Source organism: Plodia interpunctella, chromosome 17, assembly GCF_027563975.2.
Source record: "Plodia interpunctella isolate USDA-ARS_2022_Savannah chromosome 17, ilPloInte3.2, whole genome shotgun sequence".
Classification (NCBI taxonomy): Eukaryota; Metazoa; Arthropoda; class Insecta; order Lepidoptera; family Pyralidae; genus Plodia; species Plodia interpunctella.
In genome coordinates, this window is record NC_071310.1 from 6,264,712 (window position 1) to 6,277,180 (window position 12,469).

Below are 12,469 nucleotides of genomic sequence, written 5' to 3' on the forward strand. Positions count from 1 at the left end.
GCATTTTTTTGCGGTCAAAGCTTGGATACTTGAATGAAGTGTTCTTTAGCATATTGCTAATTCAAACAAGAAACAGCTTTGCGATTTCGTAAAACTCAAATGTCACATCAAAGTGTAGCGCTAGTGTTCGAGTGAGTTTTACAGAATGCAAATTAGCCATATCCGCGCGGATTCCGACGTGAGGTTTTTGACGTCTCTTACAGAGTCGAAACACAGTTTATTTGTTATAAATAATGTGTATTATTTAAAATAAAAATATAAAGGTTATTCTGAAAGAGTAGTCCAAGATAGAGTAGTTAAAGAGGGCGTGAAAAGATTTATAATGGGCCGGCAACGCAGTCTACCTATTTATTGCAGGCTTCTATGGAAGCCATAGGCTGAGATGACAACTTCCTATAAGGTGGGCCGTATGCTTGTTTACTTGCTTATAACGTATAAATAAAAACGGTTTAGCCTTCTTACTTAATATTTAATTTTTACGAATAATCTCCCAGTGCCTCTCTTACCCTAACCCTAGGACCGTGTATCGAATTGTATTACTTTCTGACTCTACTAGCCAAATTCAATTCTTTTCAGCTGTCACTGAACCAGTGAATATTTCATACCATACTTCACCCTCGGGGAAAGAAATAAGTCAAACTTCCTGATGTAATCTTCGATGCTGAAAACGGAAAATATGGAGACAACATTATCAGGAAAACTTAGGGAGTTTGAATTCAATATAAACGCATCATAAGATCTCCAAGTAACTTCCTGACAAGCCCCCCGCCGCGACTAATATACTTCGACTTATAAACCTGCGAGAGGGAACCCGTAAAACGGCTGTTATGTTAAACTCGCCTTTAATTTTACCTCCGGTTTTATCATAAATATCGAAATTCAGTATCGATCAAATAACCGCACGGTTTGTTTTTATTTTTACTCTTTTTTTTGTTTTATACGAGTCTATAAAGTCCGAACGGCCGCTGGTATACGACCAACAAAAATATAAAAGTAATGCGCGTCCAATTTGAGTATCGGACGTCGGGTAATGGTATCTATGATGCGCTTTTTATGGGTGTACTGTGGAGAATATCAATATCTTCAATGAACGAGTTATCTTACATAACTCGGCTACTACTTTATTATATGAAATAATAGTTTCTCATCATTTGTGGAGGTATGATATGATTGTTGTAATTGTAACCCGTCGGCCGCGGCACGTTCCGGCGTCTCCGTCGTACGCAACTCTGTCCATTAATAATGTAGGGTGACAACGACACAGGTGCGCTCGCTCGCTCGCGATAAACGCCCCGCTGCATAATTGAAGACGTGTGCCTACATAGCGCTTACGTGACTCCTTCTATCTTCTAAGTGCGTGAAATCAACTTGAATCGGTTTAGTACGATGGATCATTTTCTGATCATGTGAATATTTTAGATACTTTTCTTTAAATAATCATAAGTCCTAAGGACAGGTACGCTATTTGAGACAAAACTAGTCTATACTGTTCATTCTTCCCAAATTTCATTAAAATTTGCTAGGTAAAATACATAGCAAATTTTAATGAAACTTGGCTTTCAAACCAACAAAAGTAAGACGAATTTAAATAGTTGAATGTATTATTGTTACTATAGATACGTATTTGTTTACTATAAATGCTAATGACGACCGTGCGAAGTGGAAACGAATAACTAGGAAAGCGGTCCTTGGGCTTTGTTGCTCATTGACTGAAAAAGAAACCGGAATAACGCTCAAATACAAGCAGTACAAATTGAGCCGAGATACAATAAAGATACGAAATTACTTTCTTTCGACATTGTTTTATAAACAAATACATTTTCAATTAAAAGCAAATTGGCTAAAACGGGAGACGCGAAAAGAAGAAGGCAACTGGAAAAAGAACAATTAAAATCTTAATTAAAACGTGCACCGTTAGAGGCGGTCACCCTATTTTCGAGGACTTGACCTTTGTGTTGCGTCACCTGTGACCTCGAGCTGCCACGTGGCGACTCTCCCCGCACTTTGGCAGGGGTTATTAGTTGTCACTTGTGAGAATTGTACTTAGAAACTTTCTAGTTTACATCACTGTGTGAAATCCTAAATTAATAACGTGCTGTGGCTACAAGGTGTCGCAATGTACGATATGTCACGTATATAGTGCGCCTTGATTATTTTATTTTTATTTTTTCATGTAATTTCATATATTCCTCGCTTACATGTACAGTTGGTATAAAATTATACACATTAGTCGGTATAAAATGTTTCTATAAATAGTGTAAGTACATGTACCCGGATTGGGTATCGCTAGTTTTGTCAGAAAAATCAAATCAAAAGAATATGCATGCATGTATAACATTTTGTCACTGGTTGAAAAAGAAATGAAAATAAAAAAATATAGAAATAAATATTGTGAAAATGATTCTAAATTCAGTTCAATTTAGAATCATTTTCATGAGCAATTGCTTAAAATATATGACAAAGATATGATTATAATTCAAAATTATGTCAACGTATAGAATCATATACTTCGGTCTAAAAATATTGTTAAATCTATGTCAATGGAGAACTTTTAAAAAGTTGGATTTTTATGTAACTAGCTATTATAATTTATCGCACAAAAATTTCTTTATATAAAAAAGTTTTTTATAGTTTCTGGCGTGAATACAATTTTAAGAAACAAAATAGTGATGTTAATTTGAAAAATACGTTTACGAGTTGACAAAAGTTCATTTTCATTAAGAATTACTTGAAATGTACTGAACATATTTAAACTATACCTATAACTGTTAGAATAAATAAATTTACATTACAAACATACATAACTATGACGCCTGAAAACATCAACATCTTTTTTTGAGCAGTCGTGCAAAAACAATTCCGTTTTATGATATTTGATAATAAAAAATAAAGTTTACCTCTATACTTTCCATCCATTTCATGGGGTAAGCTATGTAGGTATATTAACGAATTCGTACATTCATGGGGCTTTTATGAAAACTGACACCTGACGTACTGTTTCGATGTTTGACGGTACATTTTACATTAATATTTCTTTTTTAAGAGTGGCTTTGGCTTTCGAAATTTATCATACTAGGAGCATAGAAAAGAGTAAGTTTTACTATTAAATAATGTTATTTTATTCTTATTTCTTTCTCACTTATGAAATAAAGAGATCTACTGCAAGGACCATTGTTAACATGAATCGTAAATAACAATAGTTTCTTGAGATGATTTTTAAGACTTTAAATAAAACTCCACTACTAAAATAGATGGGAACGGTCAACAATCAAATTTATAGAAGCATTTGCATATACCATAAAACTGTGGCTATAAGAAATTTAAATTCACATAAGAGCGATCAGAATAGAGTATGCAAATTAGAATGGTCCTTTATTATTGGGGTTATCTCACGATTCGCAAGGATTGGAGGGGTCATCTTCTACACTGCATCATTTTCATTTTGATAGCCAGGACATAAACATTGCACCTTGAATACATATTAAAAACTTTAATGCAATAAAAATATATTATTTTTGTAGTTTTTACTGTTAAAAGTGCTTTTGATTATTAGTCTGTACTGTAAAAGGAAAAGACGTGATGTTTGATGTGTCAATTCATTAATTAATATAAAATATCTTGTTGAACCTGTAACAAAATGGACAATTGGATTACACAACTGTTTCATACTCCCACGTTTACTAAACCTAAGGTAAGTTCACTTATTTTCTTAAAGAAAATATTTTATTTATTATTACTTATTTTCATGCTTTTTCGTGAATTAATTTTGTATTTTTGTGAAAGTGTTAATTTTAAACTGTAGTAAACGCGTAATTTTAGTTTGAAGTGCCATAAAAGTAATTCTCTAAAAAAATACAGCACTAGCATTTATATGAAAACGGTTCTTTCCAAACTTTTATTAAGTATTGTTAAAAATAGGCAGGAAGTGTTGAGATTCTTTGCCAAGTACAAAGTTTTTAAGTAAAAGCGTGTCTCATCTTTATTCATTGTGCAACGTATTTTAATTTTTTTTGGGACCGTAAGTTGTATCAGATTATTATCTAATTAGAATCTATTACGAAAAATGAAATGAAGTAGGTACTACAAATTATTGCTTCATTTTGCCAATACTCAAATACATTTATGTTTCACCACGCTCCCATACCGTTGAAGTTAATAACCATAAAATTTAATACCAAAATCCGTTACGTTCAAAACAATTGGAACACGTGATAAAACCGAATCAGACAAAACCCTGTTTGACCAGTTTCATTTGGCTTCAATCGGCAATAATGAACAACGGCCATTAAGCCGTGTGCAACCATTTATTATGAGCATTGGCTTCCACAGAGCAAAAAAGCAGTACACTCGAGCTAACTGCTTGCTACATACATGACGTATGGCAAAAACACTGCCACCCAGGCCGCGAACATCTGCGCGCACCGCGCATTAAACTAACGAGCAGCCCTAATGGCGCCGTTAGGGCTGCCACCGACGAAAAAACCTCCAAATCAAATAAATTACATCCCGACCCAGTTTTAACATGTGTCGTATTAGTCAACTGACGGGCTTATCTGTGACTATTAATGAAGACAATATTCTCCATTGTTTTTGGAGCGCTTTTCTCGTGACTGCATCACACGCAGCTGAATTTTCAGTTACAATATTTATTTCTTTATTATCAAGTCTTTCAATAGGGAGTATTACTGTACATTTATCCCGCCAGAGTACAGCACTGTATTTTAGGAACACAAAAGCTTTGCCGCCTTTTGCTAATGTCGATTAAAACGTTTATTAGAGTACTTTATTAATCCTTTCATTATGTAAGCATTCGTTTGTGAAAATATACAACAATCAAAATATACAAAATCGTTTTTCATAAGATAAATAACTTCGAAATCTATGGGATACGCCTCACGCTGTAAAATTTTCGAGGCAGTAAGCGGTCGAAAAAAGCTCGAAACACTTTACACGTATAGACTTATTACATAATGTACTTCATACAGGTAATATCTTCAGTCAAAATCAAGTTTATATCAATTTATGACCACAGTTGACCAAATAATGCAGAATATAACCTAAAATTGTGTTATTATTTTCAGGATAATCCACTTAATTCTTTCCTTTTTCCTTTTAACTCGCACCACGATTGCGTAGAAGGTATTTTTCGTTAATCTGCAACAATATTGATAATTGGCGCTTTTTTCTTCCATTGGCAATGTTTGTGTACCTTAGTTGTACCAGTAGCGCCATCTGCGCTGAGTTTTTCGTAATATAGGGCACATTAAATCTGTAATTTTATCTGTGATTTAGAAGTTCGTAAATACCGTGTTCATAATTGTTATGAACCTAAAAAGTAATTTGGCTTAGGTACTCGTTCAAACATATTTATTCCTTATGAAATAATATATAACTCTGATAATAGCTACAGAGTTAATCGAATGACATATTGTACGTTATTTACTTGCTAACAAGACCAAGCCACAGCAGCAAATCAATACGAACAATCAACATAGATAAACTTATAAAGCAATTGATATCCAATCGCAACTATTTATAGATACTTATATTCTATCAAAAAGCAATGAATGTTCATAAGTAGGTACTTAGAAGTTAAACCCCTACAACCTGCCCCCTAGCCACCCCATTGGTCCGCAAAAATTTTGTTTATCGTGTGTCCCCTAGGAGCTCTCATAAATCCGAGATGAAAATAGACTATGTTTTACTCTTGGGTAAATAAAATACCTTCTTTTGAAACTTTTTCTACTTACTGAAATTGACAAGTAAACTTAATACCTATTGGTAAATTATGTTTGCATTTCTTATTATCGGAAAGTAGTGTATTTTTGGTGTGGGAAATGCGAAATCCCTTCCACGACCACTTCCTTCTGATCAAGGGTGAAAAGGAAATTTTTATTTAAAGATCTGCTATATGGTTATTATAATAAAAACACGAAACACGAAAGAAATTATAATAATTGTTGTGATTTTCCAAACAGCCAGTGTGAATTTAAAAAGTCTTAGCAAAACTGCCTGTACTGATGACTCGCTTGTTCAATATTTATTGCTAGCTGAACCGAAGCCCGAGACTTCGTTCCCGTGGCCGAACAATTTTTGATACGACGTCAAAATTATTAGAGCGGTTAAAACATTTTTTATATACTATATTAGGGGTCTTTCCTTCGGGCGCCAATTTCTCTATGATCTTCGATGTTTTAAATATTTAAAAACACAATGTTATAGAAATAAACTATAAAGAAGATGCTCATCAGACTGAAAAATGTTTGTTAAGGCATAATTTCTAAATTTCCTTTAATTTAGCTGGACCATCATGGGTCTACATCAGGTGTTCCAGTTTTCAAATTAATTTATACCCTAGGTATATGTGGCCCAGGCTTAATAGCTATATAACAAAAAGTTTCATTCAAATCCGTCCAGTAGTTCCGAAGATTAGCGGTACAAACAGACAGATTTTTTACAGACTAGAGTCTGCATATATTTGTTTTTATGTAAATACATATATTCAATGTACAGATTTTCATCTGTTTTATTATATGTATTGATTGGTGATTAGTAAGATAATCTGTACCGAAATTAAAAATCGCGGTCTTTATACATAAACTACTATTTTTTATTTTCCTTATATTCGAAATGAAAAGTAGTTTTTGACACGGGATAAAGTGCCTAATGTTTTCCAACGCGTATAGTTGGTCGTGCCCAGTTCGTATGAGAATTGATTCTTTCAAGCCCCGTCTCATCTATTACTTTTCAGTCAATTTCTTGTTCTTCTATATTTTTATTAATCAAATTATTTTTAGTAGACTATAAAGTGAATATGCAACTCCGGTAGCAAGTCATTACTTTGCCCAAACATGAGTCGTAAAACGACGAATGTCGACGACACGGGTGACATTAAAAACCTCCGCGCTGCGACATAAACAGGGTTTAGGAATAAATTCATACATTAAACATGGCTTTTACCGAGAATTTTAATAATTTACACGCCAAATTTATGTCACTTTTAAGAAAATTATATGAGTTTTTAATATCTCCGCTACCGTCTAGCCTGGATAAGATTACTATATATATTATAGAGGTAGACTCGACCGAACCGTGCAGTTAATAAAATTATCCTATTATTTGTACAAAAAGTAAACATTTTGAGTTTGTCTAGCTCGGCACAATTTACGGCAGCGTGGTCGCCGCGGTGCGACGGAAATCCGCAACTAATTAAAATTCTACGTGAATGAATAACTGCACTGCGCCGCAGTTGCGCCCGTGGGAATATTTCACAAATAAAATTTACACCGCTTAGAGTTTTTACTTCAGAAACTTTGCAACGAAGCGCGACAACTTTTCAGATAGATAGCGAAATGTTGCTAACTGCGTTCCCAAAACTCCATATTGACCTACTAAAATTATTTCCCTTTAAAGCAGCCCAGATTAGCAGAAGTCCATCAGAAACCATTAATTAACTTGAATATTAACGAGCGGCTGAAATCGAATATTGGCTTAAATTGCAAAGTCTGAAGTTGTGAAAACTTTGTTGATTTCACGTTTCCTATAAAGTTAAACCCCAAACAGCAAACAACTACAACAACAACAGCGACGACCGCCGTGGCCTAACGGTCATCATGTCGGACTGCTACACTGGAAGTCCCGGGTTCGAATCCCGGTCAGGTCAACATAAAAAATGATATTTTTCAGATTGACCTGGGACTTGAATGTTTATCTATATGTATATGTTATAGAATATTGTATCGTTGAGTTAGTATCATATAACACAAGTTTCGAACTTACTTTGGGGCTAACTCAATCTGTGTCATTTGTATATACCTTACACAAAACTACCTAAAGATTAATAACCAGCACCCTTGTTTATTCTAATGTGTGTCCAAAGTCAAAAATTTTATTAGTGATGTGGGACAACGTATGCAGGCGCGTGGTTTTGACTACGTGTTGGTTATTGGTTCAAAGGATGTAGATTACCGTTCAGTGAAAGAACGCAGCAAGCGTAATGGGCTTGTTCGGGATGGTTTTAATCTTTTTATTTTCCAATTAAAGTAATTCCTTCTTTCCAGGCCCATCAAGCAACTCAAAAGTCAGCCAGTGGGAGCGGCGGAAGCTCAGCGGCGAGCGGCGCGGCTACCTTAGCGGCAAGGCTCAACGAGGCCAAGCCAGTGGAGTGCAACCTTTGCCATCGCAAGTTCAAGAACATCCCGGCACTTAACGGACACATGCGGTTACATGGCGGTTATTTTAAAAAGGTAACGGTTACATTTGACCACTATTTGATTTTTATTTTATATGTTTACCAAAACTGTAACATAAATAAATGTCCATATCGCAGATATCTCATAATATAATAAATAACATTTAAATATAACATAAATAAGTAGATTTTTTGAATTAGTACTTATTAATTGAATCTTTATACATTGAACTAAACTTTATAAAAGGAAAATGATTGAATATTTATTTTGATATTAGTCTAGGAACGAAATAGAAATTTCCTTTATGTGAACTTGTTCTCAGAAACGGCACGTGCAAAAGTTAACAACTGGAGCAAAGAAGCGCGAAGTTTTGTTTCCCTTTTAAATCTGAAACATTCGCGAAAGGCATTAATTAAATTGCCCGTATTTCAGGACTCGGATAACAAGAAACTGGATAAGAAGGAGTCGACTGGCCCGCCATTGCAGACTGCCTCCGTGTCAGTCAGAGCTCTTATCGAAGAGAAGATCATCAGCCGACGAGGAGCCACGGCCACAGCGTCTACTAGTTGTAAATAGATAACTACATACCTATCATAAATATGTTTGCTACAAATTTATTTTGTGGTTCGCACGCATATATGTGCTGCAAATTTATTTATTTCCATATTAAGCAAAAATAAATTTCGAAAATTCCGTGTGATTATAAATTCCATTTTCGCAGACATCCTATCCAATCAATCAGAGTAAAACTGCCAAACAATAACTCCCACACGATACTTTATTTTTTAATTATTACATCGTTTTATTGGATTGCTACTTACAATATAACAGTCCGATTTTTTTATTTAGAGGTCTATCCTTTTAAGTCGACATTGAGCTTAGAAGCGTCACAGCTCAGATAAAAGTATTAAAAAAATCTTATGGAAACACTAAGTGTTGCCACGTCAGACGAAGGACTATTGCAGACGATTTCACTATTTTATCTCTAAGTTCACTATTTTATCTCTAAAAAGTAACTATTCTAGTCGTGATGATCTTCAGACACGATAATAACTTTACTTTGCAAAAGACAATCTACTTTGTTATATAGGTTTAAATAAATCCTATATTATAAAATTCTACGTATTCAGGTACAATCACGGAAGCAGCCAGTTCCCGAAGCGGTTTCGTCGCGCCAGCTCCGCCGCCATTGTCCAGCTTGCGCACTTCATCATCACCGGTGTCATCCTCAGCCACGTCACAGTTCGTGTCGCCCCGTGCACCACCAGTTGTCACCATCGCCACTAACGTCACTTCCAATATGACTGTAGCTCATAGGGACTCTACGCTTATTGAGTTGTTGAAGAAGGGGAACACGAAGGTTAGTTTATTTTGAAATCTTGAAAATGTATGGGTTTCCGATGAAGTATAATAAAAATATTACAATATGTTTTTTAGATAACACAAAATCGTTTATAAACAAACAATTATATTTCAAACGCCCTTTCTCGTTATCACAGGTTGTCAAACGCTCAGCATCAGATCCTGGACAATCATCACCGCAACAAGATTTTACTTTTCGCCCCGAACTGTTTGGAGTCTCATTCAACTCCGACGACGGTTACTTCTCGCCAGCTCTGAATGATGACACCTTCCAGTTCACGACAACGCCAGAACATCTAGAAGACCTGGCTTCTTTGGAAGACTATGCTACAGTAGCGGCATCTATACGAGAGCGATCACCAGTGACATTTCCATCTAGTCGACGACTTGCGGCTGTCCTTAACTCTCCTTTGCCGGAATCCTTAGCAGACTTTGGGGCTTGTCATGGAGGATCTCCAGTTCCGTCGCCAGGGATGGGCTACACCGCAAGTTCACCAGGGCTGTCGTACACGACGGGAGATTCACCAGGATTGGCATACGCTGCTTCGCCTGGTGGAAGCTATTCAACGCAACCTGAGCCTTCCCCGGGCCTGGGCTATCCCACTCCACCAGCCTCTCACGACGCTCACTCACCAGCGCACACAGTACCGAGAGCGTCGTCTCCGTTGTCTGCAGCGTTCTTTACTGCCACTATGTCTAGTCAAGAAGAGGTAATTGCTGATACAAATATTTGCACTCTTTTATACAACTAACAGGTAACCATATTCCTCAAAAAATACAACGACTTTATAATAAATCGCAGGTGGAAGAAGCTTTAGAAGAAGTTCTGCCTGAAGAATGCCGGTCACTAGATGCCTATACCTTAGAGCCTTCGCCGACGCCCAGACGGATAATGCTGAACTCAGAAGACCCATTGCTGTCGAGTAGTCCACGAGACTTCTCACACCAAAGGCCTGCTCGTCGACATCGCATGATGAGCTCTATGAATCAGTGGCAACACGATGCAGGTTCCCTTCAGGTATACTACCACTATATTTGAAATTGTATTTTATTTAATATAGCGTTGAATATCCGACGTTAACGCGTAACACGTCACCAATTGTATTCAATAGAATTAGTATGATAATATCACAATTTAATTTAATAAGATTAGTAGTTCGACAACCTTGCTAACAAGGGTAAACAGCCGCCAACGTTGACAATGCAGTCAGGGTTGTCGCAAAATTTGAAAGACGTGACGTATGTATATTTTCAATAAGTTCTGGCCCTTTATTTATCTCCCAATGCTTCATAAGGAGCATTGAAAATGGCCGTCCCTCCCCGCACCTCTCACACCCCCACGATTATCCTACGTTAAGGCATTAGAAATTCGAATAAATAGGTTGTTTGGCTATGATAATATTAATGAACGACATTGTAGGTGTGCGTAGAGGGTCGAGACACCGTGCCCGCGGTGTTCCTGAGCCCGAGCAGCGTGCCCGCGTCGCCGCGCCGCAAGCGCCGCGCGTCCCCCGCGGGCCCCTACCGCTCGCGCATGCGCCGACACAACACCCACTACACGCCGCAGCCTATCCTGCCTCCGGACAGAGAGGGGTCCGGGCTGCTAGCTGAACTCATTGCTGGTAAGGAAACTAACTTCTGTGATAGTAAGATCTTTATTTATGTTTTTCTATGAATTTTACTGACTTGAAGGAGTCTAATGTCGATAAAAGTAGACATACAAAAGTAAGAAGTTTTGTTTCACACCGCAGCAGATCTTATTTCAGACCACCGCTTTGCTATATATATGTTTGGTCTAATGGTTGACTGGTAGAGAATGCTTTATGGCATTTCACAAATTTTTTATAATGTTGTACAATAAAATGTCTAAAAAAAGACAAAAAACATTTGCACAATGTTAACTCTTGCAAATTATCTGATCATTATCATCATCATCAACAGTCATTTAGTCGTCCCCACTGTTGGGGCACAGCATGGGCATAGACTAAAAAAATCCTAGCATCTTCTCACCAATGCATATCTACAATATTTTTAAACAAAAGTCCTAATTCCAGGCCTACCATCATCAGAAACAGACGTGCTATCTCAAGAGCCGCGACACCCGCAGATCAACATTGGCCGCGACCACCAAGCAGAGATACCAGAGCTGTATAATGATCGCATCGACCTCCATCGAGCGCCCGAACAGTTGCTCTGGGATCCTGGCATCAACGACTGCTTAGATGATAACGAAGGTCAGTCAAATGTCCAATACGTAGTCCTCGGCAATGTTCTTGGTCAGTTGTCTTCAAGATAGATCTGAGATACCACTAGCAACATAATGGAAATGTTCAATTCAATCCGAATTCAATACAAAATGATGTGAATTATTTCACATATGTACAACTAATATTTTAAAAGTTGTGTATTCTAGATTTAACCAAACGATTGTAAAAGTGAGTGACTTTGTTTTGTTCGTGTTACATTGTCATTATCACAGTATTTTTTCATTGGTGTTTCAAACAATAGAAGGGCCTTCGAATAGTCACCAAAATCAAAATTAAGTCTTCTACCCTTATGAAAAGAGTGTTCCCACGCAGTGCGCATGTTCATGGAGCTGGCGATGTGCGCGGCGATGCCGGTGGGCGGGCACACGCGCGAGTTCGCGCTGCAGACGCTGGGCGAGTGCGGCGGCGACGTGCGCGCGGCCACGCTGCGGCTCATGGCGCGCGCCGCCGCGCCCGCGCTGCGCGAGCCGCGCTGGACGCCCGACGAGCTCGAGGCCTTCCTCGCCGGCCTCGCGCACTACGACAAGGACTTTTACAGGATCGCGCAGCTGGTGAGACACATTACCTACGCCTTGATCAAGTCAGACTTAGACATATAAAACACCAGCCGAATTTTAGCCGCTTTGAATACTCGTAATTTTTCAAAAA

At 37.4% G+C, this 12,469-nt stretch overlaps 1 protein-coding gene across 3 annotated transcripts in view; it reads left to right on the forward strand.

The window, feature by feature from the left end:
• The window catches only part of LOC128677283 (uncharacterized protein), a 197,218-nt gene that overhangs the window by 181,172 nt on the left and 3,577 nt on the right, over positions 1-12,469 (forward strand). For all 3 annotated transcript variants that reach the window (XM_053758006.2, XM_053758004.1, XM_053758005.1), the window contains 8 exons: positions 8,061-8,246; positions 8,625-8,760; positions 9,323-9,552; positions 9,692-10,264; positions 10,357-10,572; positions 10,975-11,176; positions 11,609-11,788; positions 12,134-12,372. In XM_053758006.2, the coding sequence (XP_053613981.1) occupies positions 8,061-8,246; positions 8,625-8,760; positions 9,323-9,552; positions 9,692-10,264; positions 10,357-10,572; positions 10,975-11,176; positions 11,609-11,788; positions 12,134-12,372 (1,962 nt within the window). The remainder of the gene's footprint in view (positions 1-8,060; positions 8,247-8,624; positions 8,761-9,322; positions 9,553-9,691; positions 10,265-10,356; positions 10,573-10,974; positions 11,177-11,608; positions 11,789-12,133; positions 12,373-12,469) is intronic.